Genomic DNA, 13,881 nt, shown 5'->3' with positions numbered 1-13,881 from the left:
CATTTAATGCTACGGTAGATGCTGGTTTTATTCAACTATACAAGGTGTTTCCCCATTAATCTTCTGCCAAAATACAAACACTGCCCAGATCAGTTTCTCAATCAAAATAACCCAAACACTCGGACAAAATTCAAAGCGTCTGCGCTGATACACAACAACTTAAAAGCATTAGAAGAAATGAAACACATGGACTTAAACTAAACAATGTGCCGCCTACATAATGTAAGGTTAATTTTTGTTCAAAAAAAGCTGTTTTATGGCAATTTATGGCCATCTTCAATACAATTTCAAGCAACAACTGATATTTTGTTGTGCTGGCTGTAAATAGACTTTAGTTTAATAGTATACACTCAAAATCTTGTTGTCTTGTAACTGACTGTTTGCTAAGCCCCGCCCTTCATAATTACTGTTGCTATGTCTGTCAAGCTTTTCATTCTCGCAGATTTCAATAACGGTGGAATATTTACTGTCCAAATTCGTCTCAAAAGGTCATTTCGAAATAATGTATTCCTTTCTAGCCCGCGACCGTCGATTTTGCTGAAATGACGACAATCGCTGACAGACTTTATCAGCTGTAGCTAGCTAGCTAGCTATTTAAGCTAACATTGGCTTTATTAAAAGTTGTTTCCAGCTGACTCGTTCTGAATCAGGAATTATGTAAAAGGCGTCCTAAATATGTACTTAATGTTGAGATACGTGCTCAAGCTAAGGCTACAAGGCCAAAGGTTGGCATCGCTACCCAAAGGAACTGGCATTGTTCTTGTATTGCAGTGTAGAGTCCTTATATTATACAGTAAATACCAAAAGATAAAGATGTGATTTCCAGACTATTCTAACCTAACACTGCACTTAGGTTACACTCTTGTTCATATTTTCAAAAAGTATTTTTAATATTTAATGTGTTAACACATTGTGTTGAAAATTGAGGACTAACTAACTACTAACATAACACTATCTCTGGTAACGAGTCTGGCTGGGGGGGCTAATGTTAGCCTGAACTCTGATCGTTTCTAGGACCAGTTTCCACTCATTGGGGAAATACTATAGAGTGGATGTTCCAGTTCTGGACCAGACTTTACTTCATGTATCAAATAACCCCACAAAATAATGAAACATAGTTATAGATTGGTTTCTTTGGCCTTGGAAAGTTACTACTGTAAGCTCGTTAGCCAGACATGCTAATGATTGCAGTTTTTGTTTGAGCGGATATTACACACTGAAGTTAGTAGTTACGTTATTGTTAGCTATGTAACACTTGATTACTACTGAGTGTGTTTTTAATGATGATAATAACAATACATCATTTGTAGAGGACTTTTAAACTGGACAATCAAACGTTTGCAGCTTACTTTAGAGCAGATAAACACACTGTTCAATCCATCCTTTAAACCTGCCGCTTCAACATGTGGAGAAATCTAAAGCTTGACAGGCCTGCCTAGTTACGGTTGCTAGGCTATGATTGCACAATCGCTGGTTGGGGGAGGGGTTTAGCAACACAATACATTTCTCTACATTCCAACATTTGGCACTGCAAGAAGTGAAACAATGAATACATTTTTATTTTTCAATTTGATTGATTGCACTTTTTTTTATTACCTATGGCTCTCCAAATTATCTTGGATGTGTTCGGCTCTCTCTTTCTCTCTCCTCTAAATATTATTGTATATATAATACTTTAATATATACATTTATAAGTATACTTTATTTATATAGTATATATATATATATATATAGTACATATATATATATAGTATACTATGTTATAACTTTATATACCAGTATATGTATATGATACTCAATACAGTAGTACAAAGATAAAAATATAGGGATTCATACTACACTCATCCGCTACCTCATGACGTCAGCCGTACGCATAGCTATATACTATAGTATATACTATTACTATTAACTATTTAATTTATATTCTATCTTTATTTGTTTTGTTGTTTTTTAAAAAATGTGGAATATCTAATATTTCACTTTTTAAAAACGTGCAAGCAACGCAACGTACAAATAAAAGCAAAATGGCACGTAGACGCATGAACCCTTTTCTTTCATACAGCACGTTTAAATCTTGTAAAGCACCAGTTACTAAAAATATATCACTCCACAAAACTTGTCCTTGCAAAACACAGGAGATATAAGCAGATTGGTATTGGCTGTAGCTTATCGATTAATTAGTAATACATTTCCAAGCTGGTTGGGAGAAGGGGCGGCAATACACACTTCAGACAGTCAATTAAGTAAAAAATAAAATAAAAAATACAGAATAATGAATCTGAACAACAGTAATGGAAGATATTGTCCTTTTGTTTATAAGTGCTAATACAATATGCCTCAAGTCACTCCATCGTCGCTCTTGCTCTTGTCCTGACTGATCCTGTAGAGCATTAGAGACAGGGAGATATAAATGACAGCAGAGGCCAGACGGGAGATAAAGGGTTTATTTTCCTGTAACAAAACAAGAGGTGCAGAAGTCCATCAACCAAATCACAAGCTGAATATATTAACACCCTGGAATAAGAAATAAAGATCTCCAGAGGAAAGAAGGTCTGAAGGTGAAGCCGGTGCCCTTTCCTTACATCCCCTACTGTCTAATTTCTGGGCAGAAGCTGTTGAAGGGGGAGCTATAAAGGGGGATGAGGATGAGGATGATGAGTCTTTGAAATTTCTTGGAAATTCAGGAAAGGAAAGTTCAGTTTTTAAATTTGTGGGTAAGAAGCGAGTGGGATGAGAGATAAAGAGAGACAAAGTATTTTCTTTGAACACACTGCACACATCAGTGAATGTTTCCACCATGACTAATAGACAGCTGAGGAAATCACACACTACATTTGTATTCACAGAGTAATGTGGCTTTTGACCATGATGTTATTTTATTACCCTCATACACACCTGCCTCAGGCTGCGCACTGAAGGCATAGAGGAAACAACTTTTGGTCTCTATAGATGTAATATTAAGGTAGCACTCACTGCCGTATTAATGAAATCAAAATGTGTTTGTAATGTGCTTAATTAGGGCAGTGCAGTATGACAATATATAATGAATGGTGATAGAAAAACATCTATCTTTTCATAATTAGCTCTATTGTTTGTTTTGTTGTGTCGGAAATCATAGACAGCAAAGCCTAACAGTTTGTCTTATTCACAAACTGGATTTTACAACTCTAGCCTCAATTTTCAGGTTAATCAGCTTTTATCTGCAATCAATTATTTACACCCCGGCCTGTTCCACCTTTACAGCATCAGAAAACATAAATACATTTGATTACCGGTATTCAGTACTTTTCTAAAATCACTAAAAACAAGTTGTGTTTTTTATGTCCTATATTTAAGAACATTGGTTAGTTCTCACGTAATAAATATGAAAATGTATTGTAAATAGCATAAAATTAGAAATTAGAACTTTGAAATAAGTGTGCTGAGAAGTGTGTTTTACTTTTAATTTCAAGTGACCTACAACCAGCAGGTCACCTTGGCATCAGTAGCAGACATCATACTGTATTTAACTCACTGTCTCCGTATGTTGATACAGGCTCACTGGTTGACCTTTTCACTCACACACACTTAAGCTCTAATTAAGTATTCAACTAAATCTATGAACATGCCAATCAATATGTCCTTAGATGTGAGGGCTTTGATGGAAGACACTCAGCAGTCATGGTGGAAAGCAAATGTCATCCAAACAACAGAAAAAGGGAAAGGTATAATTACTCCAGGAAGCTACGGAGCCCTGTGCTTATACTCTGAAAAGGCTGATACTGGAATGAAAAGGTCTACTGTGTGACCATGAACTGCAAGACAATTATATATTAAGTATTATATAAATCTAACATTATAAAAATCAGAATAATTTTAAGAATAGATCTGAAATGTGTATAAAGGAATGACTTTCACTCATGTGGCAAAAAGGAAAAGCAGGAGGAGAAAGAGGAGAATACAATGTATCTGTTAGATGGTAATTAAATAAAAATGGGTACATTAATTGTGGTTACCATGGCTTTAATTTCCCATTGCTGGTTTCTTTGTATGTTGGCAGCCAATTATATGATGCTAGACTGTTAGTACAAGTCCAGTGAAGAGGAGGATAAACAGGATATGTGTGTATAATACAGTAAAATACAGAGGGATGGATAGAGGGATACTGAGGGATGGCTTCCTGATAGAATATATAATGGCATACAACTAAAGAACTTAATTAGTTTTACTACAAGGTAGACTGGATGGATTTTATTTTATTTACTTGAACACATTTTGTCACCCATGTGCAGCCATTATAGCATTCATTTTAATAGGAAAGGTATCAGTGGAAACAACTGCAGACTGAAGACTATTACTGTTATATCAAATATCAAAGTATTTAGCATTTTAGCTGTTTTTAATTGCTGAAATAATTGATTATTCCAATAACATAAAATGAACTGTTGGTGTTCATTAATGGTTTTATAAAGTAATTTATCAAGCAAGATTTGCCAAACTGGTTCTAGTTACTCAAATGTGAGGTTGGGTTGCTTTTTATATCACTGGAAACTGAGTTTTGGACCAGAGGTTGGACAAAACCACTAATTTGACAACATTATAGAATGTGACAGCCTTTTTTTATAGACTAAACAATTAATTGATTAGTCTTATTAAGTCATGGAAGACAGTTTTGATTAATTGATAATTGAAACAATCCTTAATTGCAGCACTAATTGCACTCCATTCACATGCTTCAAACCTAAACTTCATTACTTACCGCTGTGAAACTGATGTTTGTGAGCTTTTGTGTATTTAGAGATTCTGTGGTACAAATGCCAGTTGTAGTGTTTCACTGTAAATGTTTGTGATAACCTGAAGCACTGCTGTTCTGTTTCTTCTATCAACAATTTAACTGCAATTAATTGCCTACACCTGGCATCCCATTTGTGAAAGAGCTGCTGATTAGACGGCTGGAAGGAAATCACCAGGACTTTAGATCCTGACGACCAGAAATAAGATCCACTATGTTCAATATTGTCAAACAGTGCTCAGTGTGCCATCTGTCATGTTTGATAAGAGAAAAATTAGGGATAAGTTGCTACTCTGAGCTTTCCTAAGATGTGGTGGCCAATATTATTAAAATTATTTGATAGTTGTTTTGTTTATTTATCAGTTTGTTATTTGTCAGTTCTTTCCATATAAATTAATTTCTCTCATTTAGAATTTTTTTTTAGAATTTTAGAAGTTCAAATCATTTTTGCCAGCCTTTTCATGAGTAAACTCTGAGCTATTCAGCTGAAAGATGTGCTCATGGTGGAATGAGTGGAATGACCTACATTGTCATCCAGGTCTTCGTCGCTGTCGTCGTCGCTGACCACCGGCTTGGCCTTCGCTCGGCTTTGCCTCTTCTTGCCTTTGTCATGGCTGCGCGCCTCCTTACTCAGCTTGATCTTAACCCGCACCGACTTGGCTGAATGGAGCACAAGGTAAAAGCAGGAGTGATTAAAGGGCCCACCAGACAACTCTTACATAACTGCTTTCATCATTATTTGCTTAGAAAACTGAACTTATACTCATTTACCTACATTTAGGCTCAGGGGACTCAGTGATCATATCTGGAATCACCTATTTATGTTAAACTGACAAGTTACCTTAAAAATGAGGATTTATTAGTTTTTTTTTTAGATCATATAACACATTAATCTGTCATTTATAAAAAAAATGTTCACAATTAATTTAAATTTAAATAATTTTTTAAGCAAAAGTATCAGCTTCTTAAATGAGAGTAGGCTGTTTTATTTCCTGTTTTATAACATTTATAACTGTTATAATAACAAATTTGATAATATAATCTTAAGCTTTGGGAAAAGCTAATTTTTCATTATTCTGTAGACCAAACGATTAATCATTTAATAATGAAATAATGGGCAGAATAATCAATAATGAAAGGATGTTTTGGAAGCTAACAGACTCAACACATTAAGTGTTCATTCTCAGAAATTAAATCATTAATAATACATAAAATACAGATTTTTTAAACTTTGGAGATATGATGCTTGTGAATCATTTCAGGAATAAAATACACTCAACACAAGCTTTTTCTGAAGCTTTCAACCAGTTTTCATTTGCTGTGGAAGACCAGATAAAAGCTCTGAGATAGATATGAAGTGGACCGTGAGTTAAGAATTCATTTTCATGTCTAAGATTAAAATAATATTTTTCTTCTGAAGTGCGGTTACAATAGTATTCTCCATCCCTGTCTTTTACATTATGTTTTTCTTCCTGCAGTTTGAACATTGTGTGAATGCCCTTTCTTACCCTCCGCCTCTGACTCATCATCATCCTCATCATCCTCATCACTGTCCTCTTCACTCTCTTCGTCCTTGGCAATCTTCTGCCTGGCACTCTTAAACACCGACTGAAGGACAATGGAGTCCTCGTATATCTGTGTGCAGGGAGAGAATGTTTTAGTTGGAAACTAAGGACAGGAGCACCTGCTGGACAAAAGGTAGATGTGAGTAGGGATAATAAAAGAGGACAGATTAAGCTTTAATGGAGATAAAAATGAGACTGACGTATAAAAGGGCTAATGGAGTAAGTAGCAGTGAATCAATTAATACTTACTCCTCCACTATGGGAAGTGGCAATTAAAATTATAACAATGAAATACGGGCTGTTTCCTCAAAAAACAATGAAATGTCCAGAGGAACTCTATTGGATTAAGTTGGTGCAATGCATTACAAGACTGTAAGATTCGAGGACAAAGCCTAAGCCTCAGTAAACAACTAAAGAATCGGAACAGAGGAAGAGAATATCGGTGTCGGTGTCAGGAACTGTCAAGATGAGTCACTTCGGAGGAGGGCTTCAACAAACATTTATGTTATACATTTATAACATGTATTACCTTTGTTTATAAAATGACAGAAAATAGTGAAAATATATATCATAAGGGTCTACTGGAGAATGAGCCGACTTGTCACTTCATTTATGAGCTCAGGAAACAGTTTCCTAACAAGTTTATGATCTCAAACGCTAGTTTCACATCTTCTTCCATATATTATTATGTTCATTTAGTAAATTATGGTCCAATTTAGAGTTAAATAGATGATAAAGCCGCGTGTGCTTTTGGGTGTGGCTACCTTTTGACTGACAGGTCATTCTCAGTGAGTCTGTCCACTTGAAGCACCCAAAACTCAGATCAAACTGTCAAACTAGGCCAGTGCTGAGTCAAAATATGAATCAAGATTTCGTTACTAATACGAGATTTGTGTAAAACGCAGGCGAGGCCACTATTTGCTTCCTGCTAATGAACGAGTTAAAACTGCGGCAGCCTATAAGAGTAGAGGAAATCGCAGGTACCATCACCTATGTCTGGGTTTATGCAGGTCACAATGGGTATATGACATGCCAACAAGGGACGTTATGTGTACGTATCTCAACCCCCACGTCCATGGGATGCCTACAAAGTCTTGTTCTCCAAACCACCCACTCCCAACAAATATTAATTAAGAAATAAATTAGAGAACATCAGTTCCACATTGGGGATTTCTTGACCTGGGATCCCCTCCAGGTTGAAGGTCTGGCATGTGGACAAAGCAGCATGACATCCTTCTCCGAGGTCTCCCAACACTGGTCCTTATTTATGGTTTCTCCCACCACGATCCTGTTGACAAAACATCAGCATGGAGGCCAACAGATTTGATTCACGGTCATCCGCTGCAGGTTGCTGTGAGCCTTCAATTAACTGTAATTATTCAAGGCATTGTCTTCACCTTTACTTTCAAAACAAAGAAAATATGCAAATCCTTTCTTTAAACGGCACTTTGTCATAAAGTTGATAGGGCTGCAACTAACGATTATTGTTACTGACTTATGAATTGCTGTTAAAAGAAATGCAGATAAATATGTCATCAGAAGTCATCCTTAGTTAACATACCTTTGATCTTTTTGAAGTCCACAGGTTTTCTGTTAGCTCATAATATCCGGGAGCTCCTCCCTCCGGATGCGTAACTGGACAAAGACGCTTCGCTTAGTTGTCTTCCTGACCTGGTAAAACAAAATAATGTCACATTGTTAATTACATTTGTAATCTATCCTTTTTTTTACAGAGCCAGACCATATACTTAAAACTAACAGATAATTTGTGTCAAGTTCTTTGTATTGTTTGATAATTTGTTTTTATCCTAAATAGTTTTAACGATTTTAAATTTAATATATTCAATATTTGCTGGGGCTGATATTAAAAGGAATATTGGGTTTCCAACATCATAATGAAAGAAATGCTCATCTACTTTATTTATCAATATTCATAATGATGGTGCGAAGACAGAACTAGTTTTTTATGGTGTTAACAGCTATTCAGCTAGTTAAAAGCTGGCTAGGAAAGGTAAATGGCTGCATCTCATTTACACACACACCCAGATTAGCAAGTGGAGTTGCCCATGTAATGCACTGGCCTAACCATGGAAGCAAGTGGGTTTTTAAGGTCTTGTTCAAGGACACTTCTACATGTGGACATGAAGAAGCAGCAACCCTGAATATAATTTGGACCCTTTCCAGCTCATGTACCTCCAGCTACCCATCGACCGCAAGAAAAATACAAGCACAACAAAGCAGAAGGTATGTCAAATACAACTTGCTGCCTAATATATCCCACCCATACTGACTGGTGCTATGAGTAATAATGAGATAATTCAGTGTTATTTATCAGCTGTCCAGTGGTCATTAATGTTATGGCTGATTGTGTGTGACAGCCTTAGGGTTGGCCCTTATTCCTGTTCCTCGGGGGGGGGGGGGGGGGGGGGGGGTGGGGGGGGGTGGGGGGGGGGGGGGGGGGGGGGGGGGGGGGGGGGGGGGGGGGGGGGGGGGGGGGGGGGGGGGGGGGGGGGGGGGGGGGGGGGGGGGGGGGGGGGGGGGGGGGGGGGGGGGGGGGGGGGGGGGGGGGGGGGGGGGGGGGGGGGGGGGGGGGGGGGGGGGGGGGGGGGGGGGGGGGGGGGGGGGGGGGGGGGGGGGGGGGGGGGGGGGGGGGGGGGGGGGGGGGGGGGGGGGGGGGGGGGGGGGGGGGGGGGGGGGGGGGGAGGGGGGGGGGGGGGGGGGGGGGGGGGGGGGGGGGGGGGGGGGGGGGGGGGGGGGGGGGGGGGGGGGGGGGGGGGGGGGGGGGGGGGGGGGGGGGGGGGGGGGGGGGGGGGGGGGGGGGGGGGGGGGGGTGGGGGGGGGGGGGGGGGGGGGGGGGGGGGGGGGGGGGGGGGGGGGGGGGGGGGGGGGGGGGGGGGGGGGGGGGGGGGGGGGGGGGGGGGGGGGGGGGGGGGGGGGGGGGGGGGGGGGGGGGGGGGGGGGGGGGGGGGGGGGGGGGGGGGGGGGGGGGGGGGGGGGGGGGGGGGGGGGGGGGGGGGGGGGGGGGGGGGGGGGGGGGGGGGGTGGGGGGGGGGGGGGGGGGGGGGGGGGGGGGGGGGGGGGGGGGGGGGGGGGGGGGGGGGGGGGGGGGGGGGGGGGGGGGGGGGGGGGGGGGGGGGGGGGGGGGGGGGGGGGGGTGGGGGGGGGGGGGGGGGGGGGGGGGGGGGGGGGGGGGGGGGGGGGGGGGGGGGGGGGGGGGGGGGGGGGGGGTGGGGGGGGGGGGGGGGGGGGGGGGGGGGGGGGGGGGGGGGGGGGGGGGGGGGGGGGGGGGGGGGGGGGGGGGGGGGGGGGGGGGGGGGGGGGGGGGGGGGGGGGGGGGGGGGGGGGGGGGGGGTGGGGGGGGGGGGGGGGGGGGGGGGGGGGGGGGGGGGGGGGGGGGGGGGGGGGGGGGCGGGGGGGGGGGGGGGGGGGGGGGGGGGTGGGTCTTGGTTTGTTTACCCTTCTTTTGTTTCAGGAAGTAAGGGCGGTTGCCCAGGCTGGGCTCAGGGGGATATAAATCAGACCGCAAAGGCTTTCTTACTCTCTTCACCTGTTGTCCTGTTGACTGAACTATTGATTTTTGGTTTGTGTTCCGGTTTTCATTCATACATATCACCTCACCTTCACTCACACAGACATTGCAGACATATCTGAGTTTGCTGACAGACATTATTAAACCTGTATTGATTATTTTGTAATTTACCTAAATTGAAATTGCGTTAACCTATTCACAGACTGTGCGGTCCTCCCTCTTTGTCACCACCACCTTTGAGCCCAGGTTGTGATATATATATTATTTTATATAGTTATATATAATATATATATAGTATATAGAAATATTTATATATATATATATATATATATATATATATATAAATACTTCATGTTTCCTGTGACTTAAAAACCTTAAACTTTAATAGCAATTTGGCCTTTTGGGAGTCTGCTGTTATAATATCTGTTTTATATAAATAATGCAGCACAATTAATAATAAAGTGTTTATTCCTGGGGCCAAAGTCAGCGAGGTAAACAACAAGCATCAAAATACATGGAAAGAACTGCAATATAGAAACGAGAGACAGTGTGGAATAAAATACACAAGCGCAGAGCAGTAACAGGGTCAGTTGTACAATGAAACAAAATATATGAGTTGTTGTGGCTCTTACCTATTAATTTTCCAGAAAAGTATACACTAACGTATAGACTCCTTACATGAATACGTAAAGGAGGCTGTCAGCTCTAAGTTGAGGGTTTCTTTAAGTTTAAGAAAAAGATTTTTCATGACTTGTCCCTCCATTTCTCACCTACAAGATTACATTTATAAACTAAACATGTTTGGTGCACTATCCATTTCAAGGTTCTTCTGAGACAGTGTGTAGTAGCCAGCTGCCAAACCTACAATAACGAGGGTGTGAGGAATCAAAGTGTCCATTATTATCCTTTTGCAACAGAGACAAAGATTGACATGACTCTTTAACTGCAGTTTTTACCCAACTAATTTCCCCAGAGTTTAGGAAAATGGGAAAAGAAGAAGGTTAGTGAGAAGAAATGAGCGTTCATGGTTTTTACATTAACCTTGTAAACAGAGTTTGATTATGTCAGTAATACCAATTGCTGCTTATCAGCATTGCTTCCTCCCACAAAAAGATTTCTATGCCAACACCAAGGTCTGCAACACTGATCGATCTCCTTAAAATGATTTATTCATGATTACTTCATTTCAGTTCTGCCAACATAAGACTTCTCACTATTGTGTTTTGAGACTTTATTAGCATAAACTTGAGTGTTCATTTTGTATATTTAAACTGATCTGTCAGGTCTAATGGAGATCATTTAAAGATTTGCTTCCTGTTTATTTGCTTGACTGTTCAGAGCTAGACCCGCCACTCAATAAGAAAAAAGAGGAGCAGAACTCCGACCGGAACAATCTTAATCGGAGGAAATCCTCATATTTCAGTTTAAACTGGTCTTCACCTGGATTTATGTCCTCAAGCACCATAAATTTGCTGTTTTTACTACAAATTACCACAAGGATACAGATCATTGCAGTTTACAGTAACCAAGGTTCACTTTCAGTGATTTAAGGAGAAAAATGGGGAGATGTGTGCTGATTACACTCGAGACTTGCAGCGGAATCCAAAATTCAACTACAGTGTTTAAAAATAGCAAAATAGTACTTTCCTGGATTTATCTTTAAACAATAAAACTTAATAATGAGCCTCAATCCAACAAATGACTAAATTTAGACACATATACTGTATGATATATTGTATGATCACACCACTGCAGTGCCTCCGAGTTCTGAATGTTCTATGAGCTTATATCCACTGTGTTAACTGTGTTGGAACCACAAAGGTGGATGGTATGTTTTTACATCTTTGCAATGCCTCTCAGCCCAGCATTATGGCAATGTGGACCGCTGGGAACAGACCCAATTGTTGACTTCTGCGAAAGACCCTGGAATGATTGGAAATGTGACCACGAAGGCTTCGAACGAGTGGTGAAGTGTGTGTGAGAGAGACATACTGTATTTTAACAGTGATCTCTGTGTTGTGTTTATTCTCTACAGACTTACACCTTAATCTGATTAATGGAGGAAATTGACCCTAGACTGTTGCCTGGGAGATATGAGTTTATTAAGGCTTGCACTCATGTTTGGAGGTTTAGTTTGTTTTACGGAGAAACAGCATGGCAACTTAGGAATCCTCAAATTCTGGAGTGGAAATGCCTAATTCTGTCCCAGTCTAGTGGAGTGAGCGCCAGAGCTATGATTGAGATGCTCTGGGATGAACAACCATCAACTGGGAGAGGAAAGAATTTCACTTCTGGAAAGGCAGGTAGCAGTTTCCTGGAAAAGCTCCGACGCAGTAGTCAGCCAGTGCATATTTGAGTAATGGGAACACAAATGCACATGTTCTTTCCTGCACGGGTGAATATTACAGACAGACATACACGTACTTGATGATTATGCACATGGGCAAAGAAGAAAATTCAACACAACAGAACCGACCACAGACAGACACACACCCACACACTAACTCTCAGGACTGTAGGACTGAAGAATACATGTACGTTTATCACACTGTACTGTTCCTAAGACATGACTTCATGTCTGTTCATTTTTACCCTGCTGACCAGGGAAAAATCGGTACTTTCCATTGTATAATCACAAAGCACACTCTCACAAACAGAAGAAAAATTTGCACTCAAAGTTTTTAGAGGCGTACCATAAAGGACAGAATGGGCCCTCATGAGAGTGGATATATACCTTTTAACCCCATATAGAACGACAGAGTATCAGTTCAAATATGTTCCAATTCAACTTTTTCTTGTTTCTCAAGTCAGTTCATATACTGACATGATGGGAAACGGGATAACACTAGTCTAGAACTGTAAAAACCATGGTTGGTCTCATTAAACCCAACTGGCAGTAATTGGTAGCAATAGCACCTCCCTGTGGGTAGTCTCTACACTATCTCCTGCTGTCTGTAAATTAATCTGACATTTGAGTTCATTACAGTTGGTGGTCACACATCCAAGAGATTAAGGTAGTCTTAAGGTTTTGTGAAGAAAGACCATTAGACTGTGGAGGTTAGAGAGAAGCAGTTGGTTATTCGTCAAAGGGCTCTTTGGAGTAGCTAATTAAACCCGGCAGGAATTACTTGTAAGCTTATGATTTAAGTCATCAAACTCTTGCAATCACAAGAAATACATCATTTATTAAAAATCTCAAGCACATCTCAAAACACAAGACAGGAAACGTAGTACCAAGCTAGTGAGAGAGCAGAGGGGTCATAGGTCAAGTTCTTGGTCAATCCTTTGTCAGCATGCTGCTGTGAAGGTAAACATGAGGATTTCATGGAGATCTAATACAGTAAAATAGATTTAATGGTGAAAAGACTTATGGCTTTTACTTCATATTTTTATTCCAATGTCTCAGTGTATTGTAGGACTTATAACACCAGAGCCCAGAGCCAGGTCATTATATTTTCAAGATATAACCGGTTCTACAGTTTGTACACATTACAGTGCTATACACGGGTTTACGCCCCATGGCCTAAAGTAGGTGTTACCTCTCACTTGCCATGTGGTGAAAGAAGCATGTCACCGGGTCGACAGTAATATTTTTAGTCCTTCATCAGTGTCTGCACAGTATGCGTTCAGAAGCTCCTCACAGCTGCCAATGCATCAGTGTAATTAGACTGCAAGAAGTGAGGACATAGATCTGACACTTTGAAACAAGATGTTGAGGTTGCCGTTACTTGTATCAAGCAATTATTCTTCTGTTGCAGAGAGCAGCATTGTTTGATATTGAAATGTTCAGTCAGATTGACAATTGAAGCACAGTTGACGGCCTCCCTATGTAGACAGTACACTCTCTGTAATCGGAGATCCAGTGTCCTCTAGTGTCCTTTCACACCAGATGGTGGGGATGACGCCAAAAATAAACTCATTTACAAGTTTATTAGGTATGCTCAGCAAACAAAACTAATGCAGTCTAATACAGTTAGCTGTAAATCATTCCTTCATATATACATATATATGTGTGT

The 13,881-nt window shown here is 41.4% G+C and overlaps 2 protein-coding genes across 2 annotated transcripts in view; both read right to left on the bottom strand.

Moving 5' to 3' along the window:
* Positions 1–2,136: 2,136 nt before the first annotated feature.
* On the bottom strand, positions 2,137–7,413 carry LOC118325576 (probable global transcription activator SNF2L2). Its single transcript, XM_035658293.1, has 4 exons — positions 7,408–7,413; positions 6,280–6,439; positions 5,298–5,431; positions 2,137–2,380 (listed from the first exon to the last, which is right to left on the bottom strand). The coding sequence occupies exons 1-4, from the start codon at positions 7,411–7,413 to the stop codon at positions 2,240–2,242; spliced, it is 441 nt and encodes a 146-aa protein (XP_035514186.1). The 3' UTR covers positions 2,137–2,239.
* Positions 7,414–7,934: 521 nt separating this feature from the next.
* Positions 7,935–13,881, bottom strand: part of smarca2 (SWI/SNF related, matrix associated, actin dependent regulator of chromatin, subfamily a, member 2) — a gene marked incomplete in the record, with an annotated part of 40,842 nt that continues 34,895 nt past the window's right edge. The window contains 1 exon segment of the mRNA XM_035658292.1: positions 7,935–8,007. Coding sequence (XP_035514185.1) covers positions 7,935–8,007 — 73 coding nt within the window.

Source organism: Morone saxatilis, unplaced genomic scaffold, assembly GCF_004916995.1.
Source record: "Morone saxatilis isolate NCDOM2014 unplaced genomic scaffold, NCSU_SB_2.0 Contig16, whole genome shotgun sequence".
NCBI classification, from domain to species: Eukaryota; Metazoa; Chordata; class Actinopteri; family Moronidae; genus Morone; species Morone saxatilis.
Note: the sequence above shows the minus strand (reverse complement) of the source record. Positions and strands in the feature narration are given on the sequence as shown.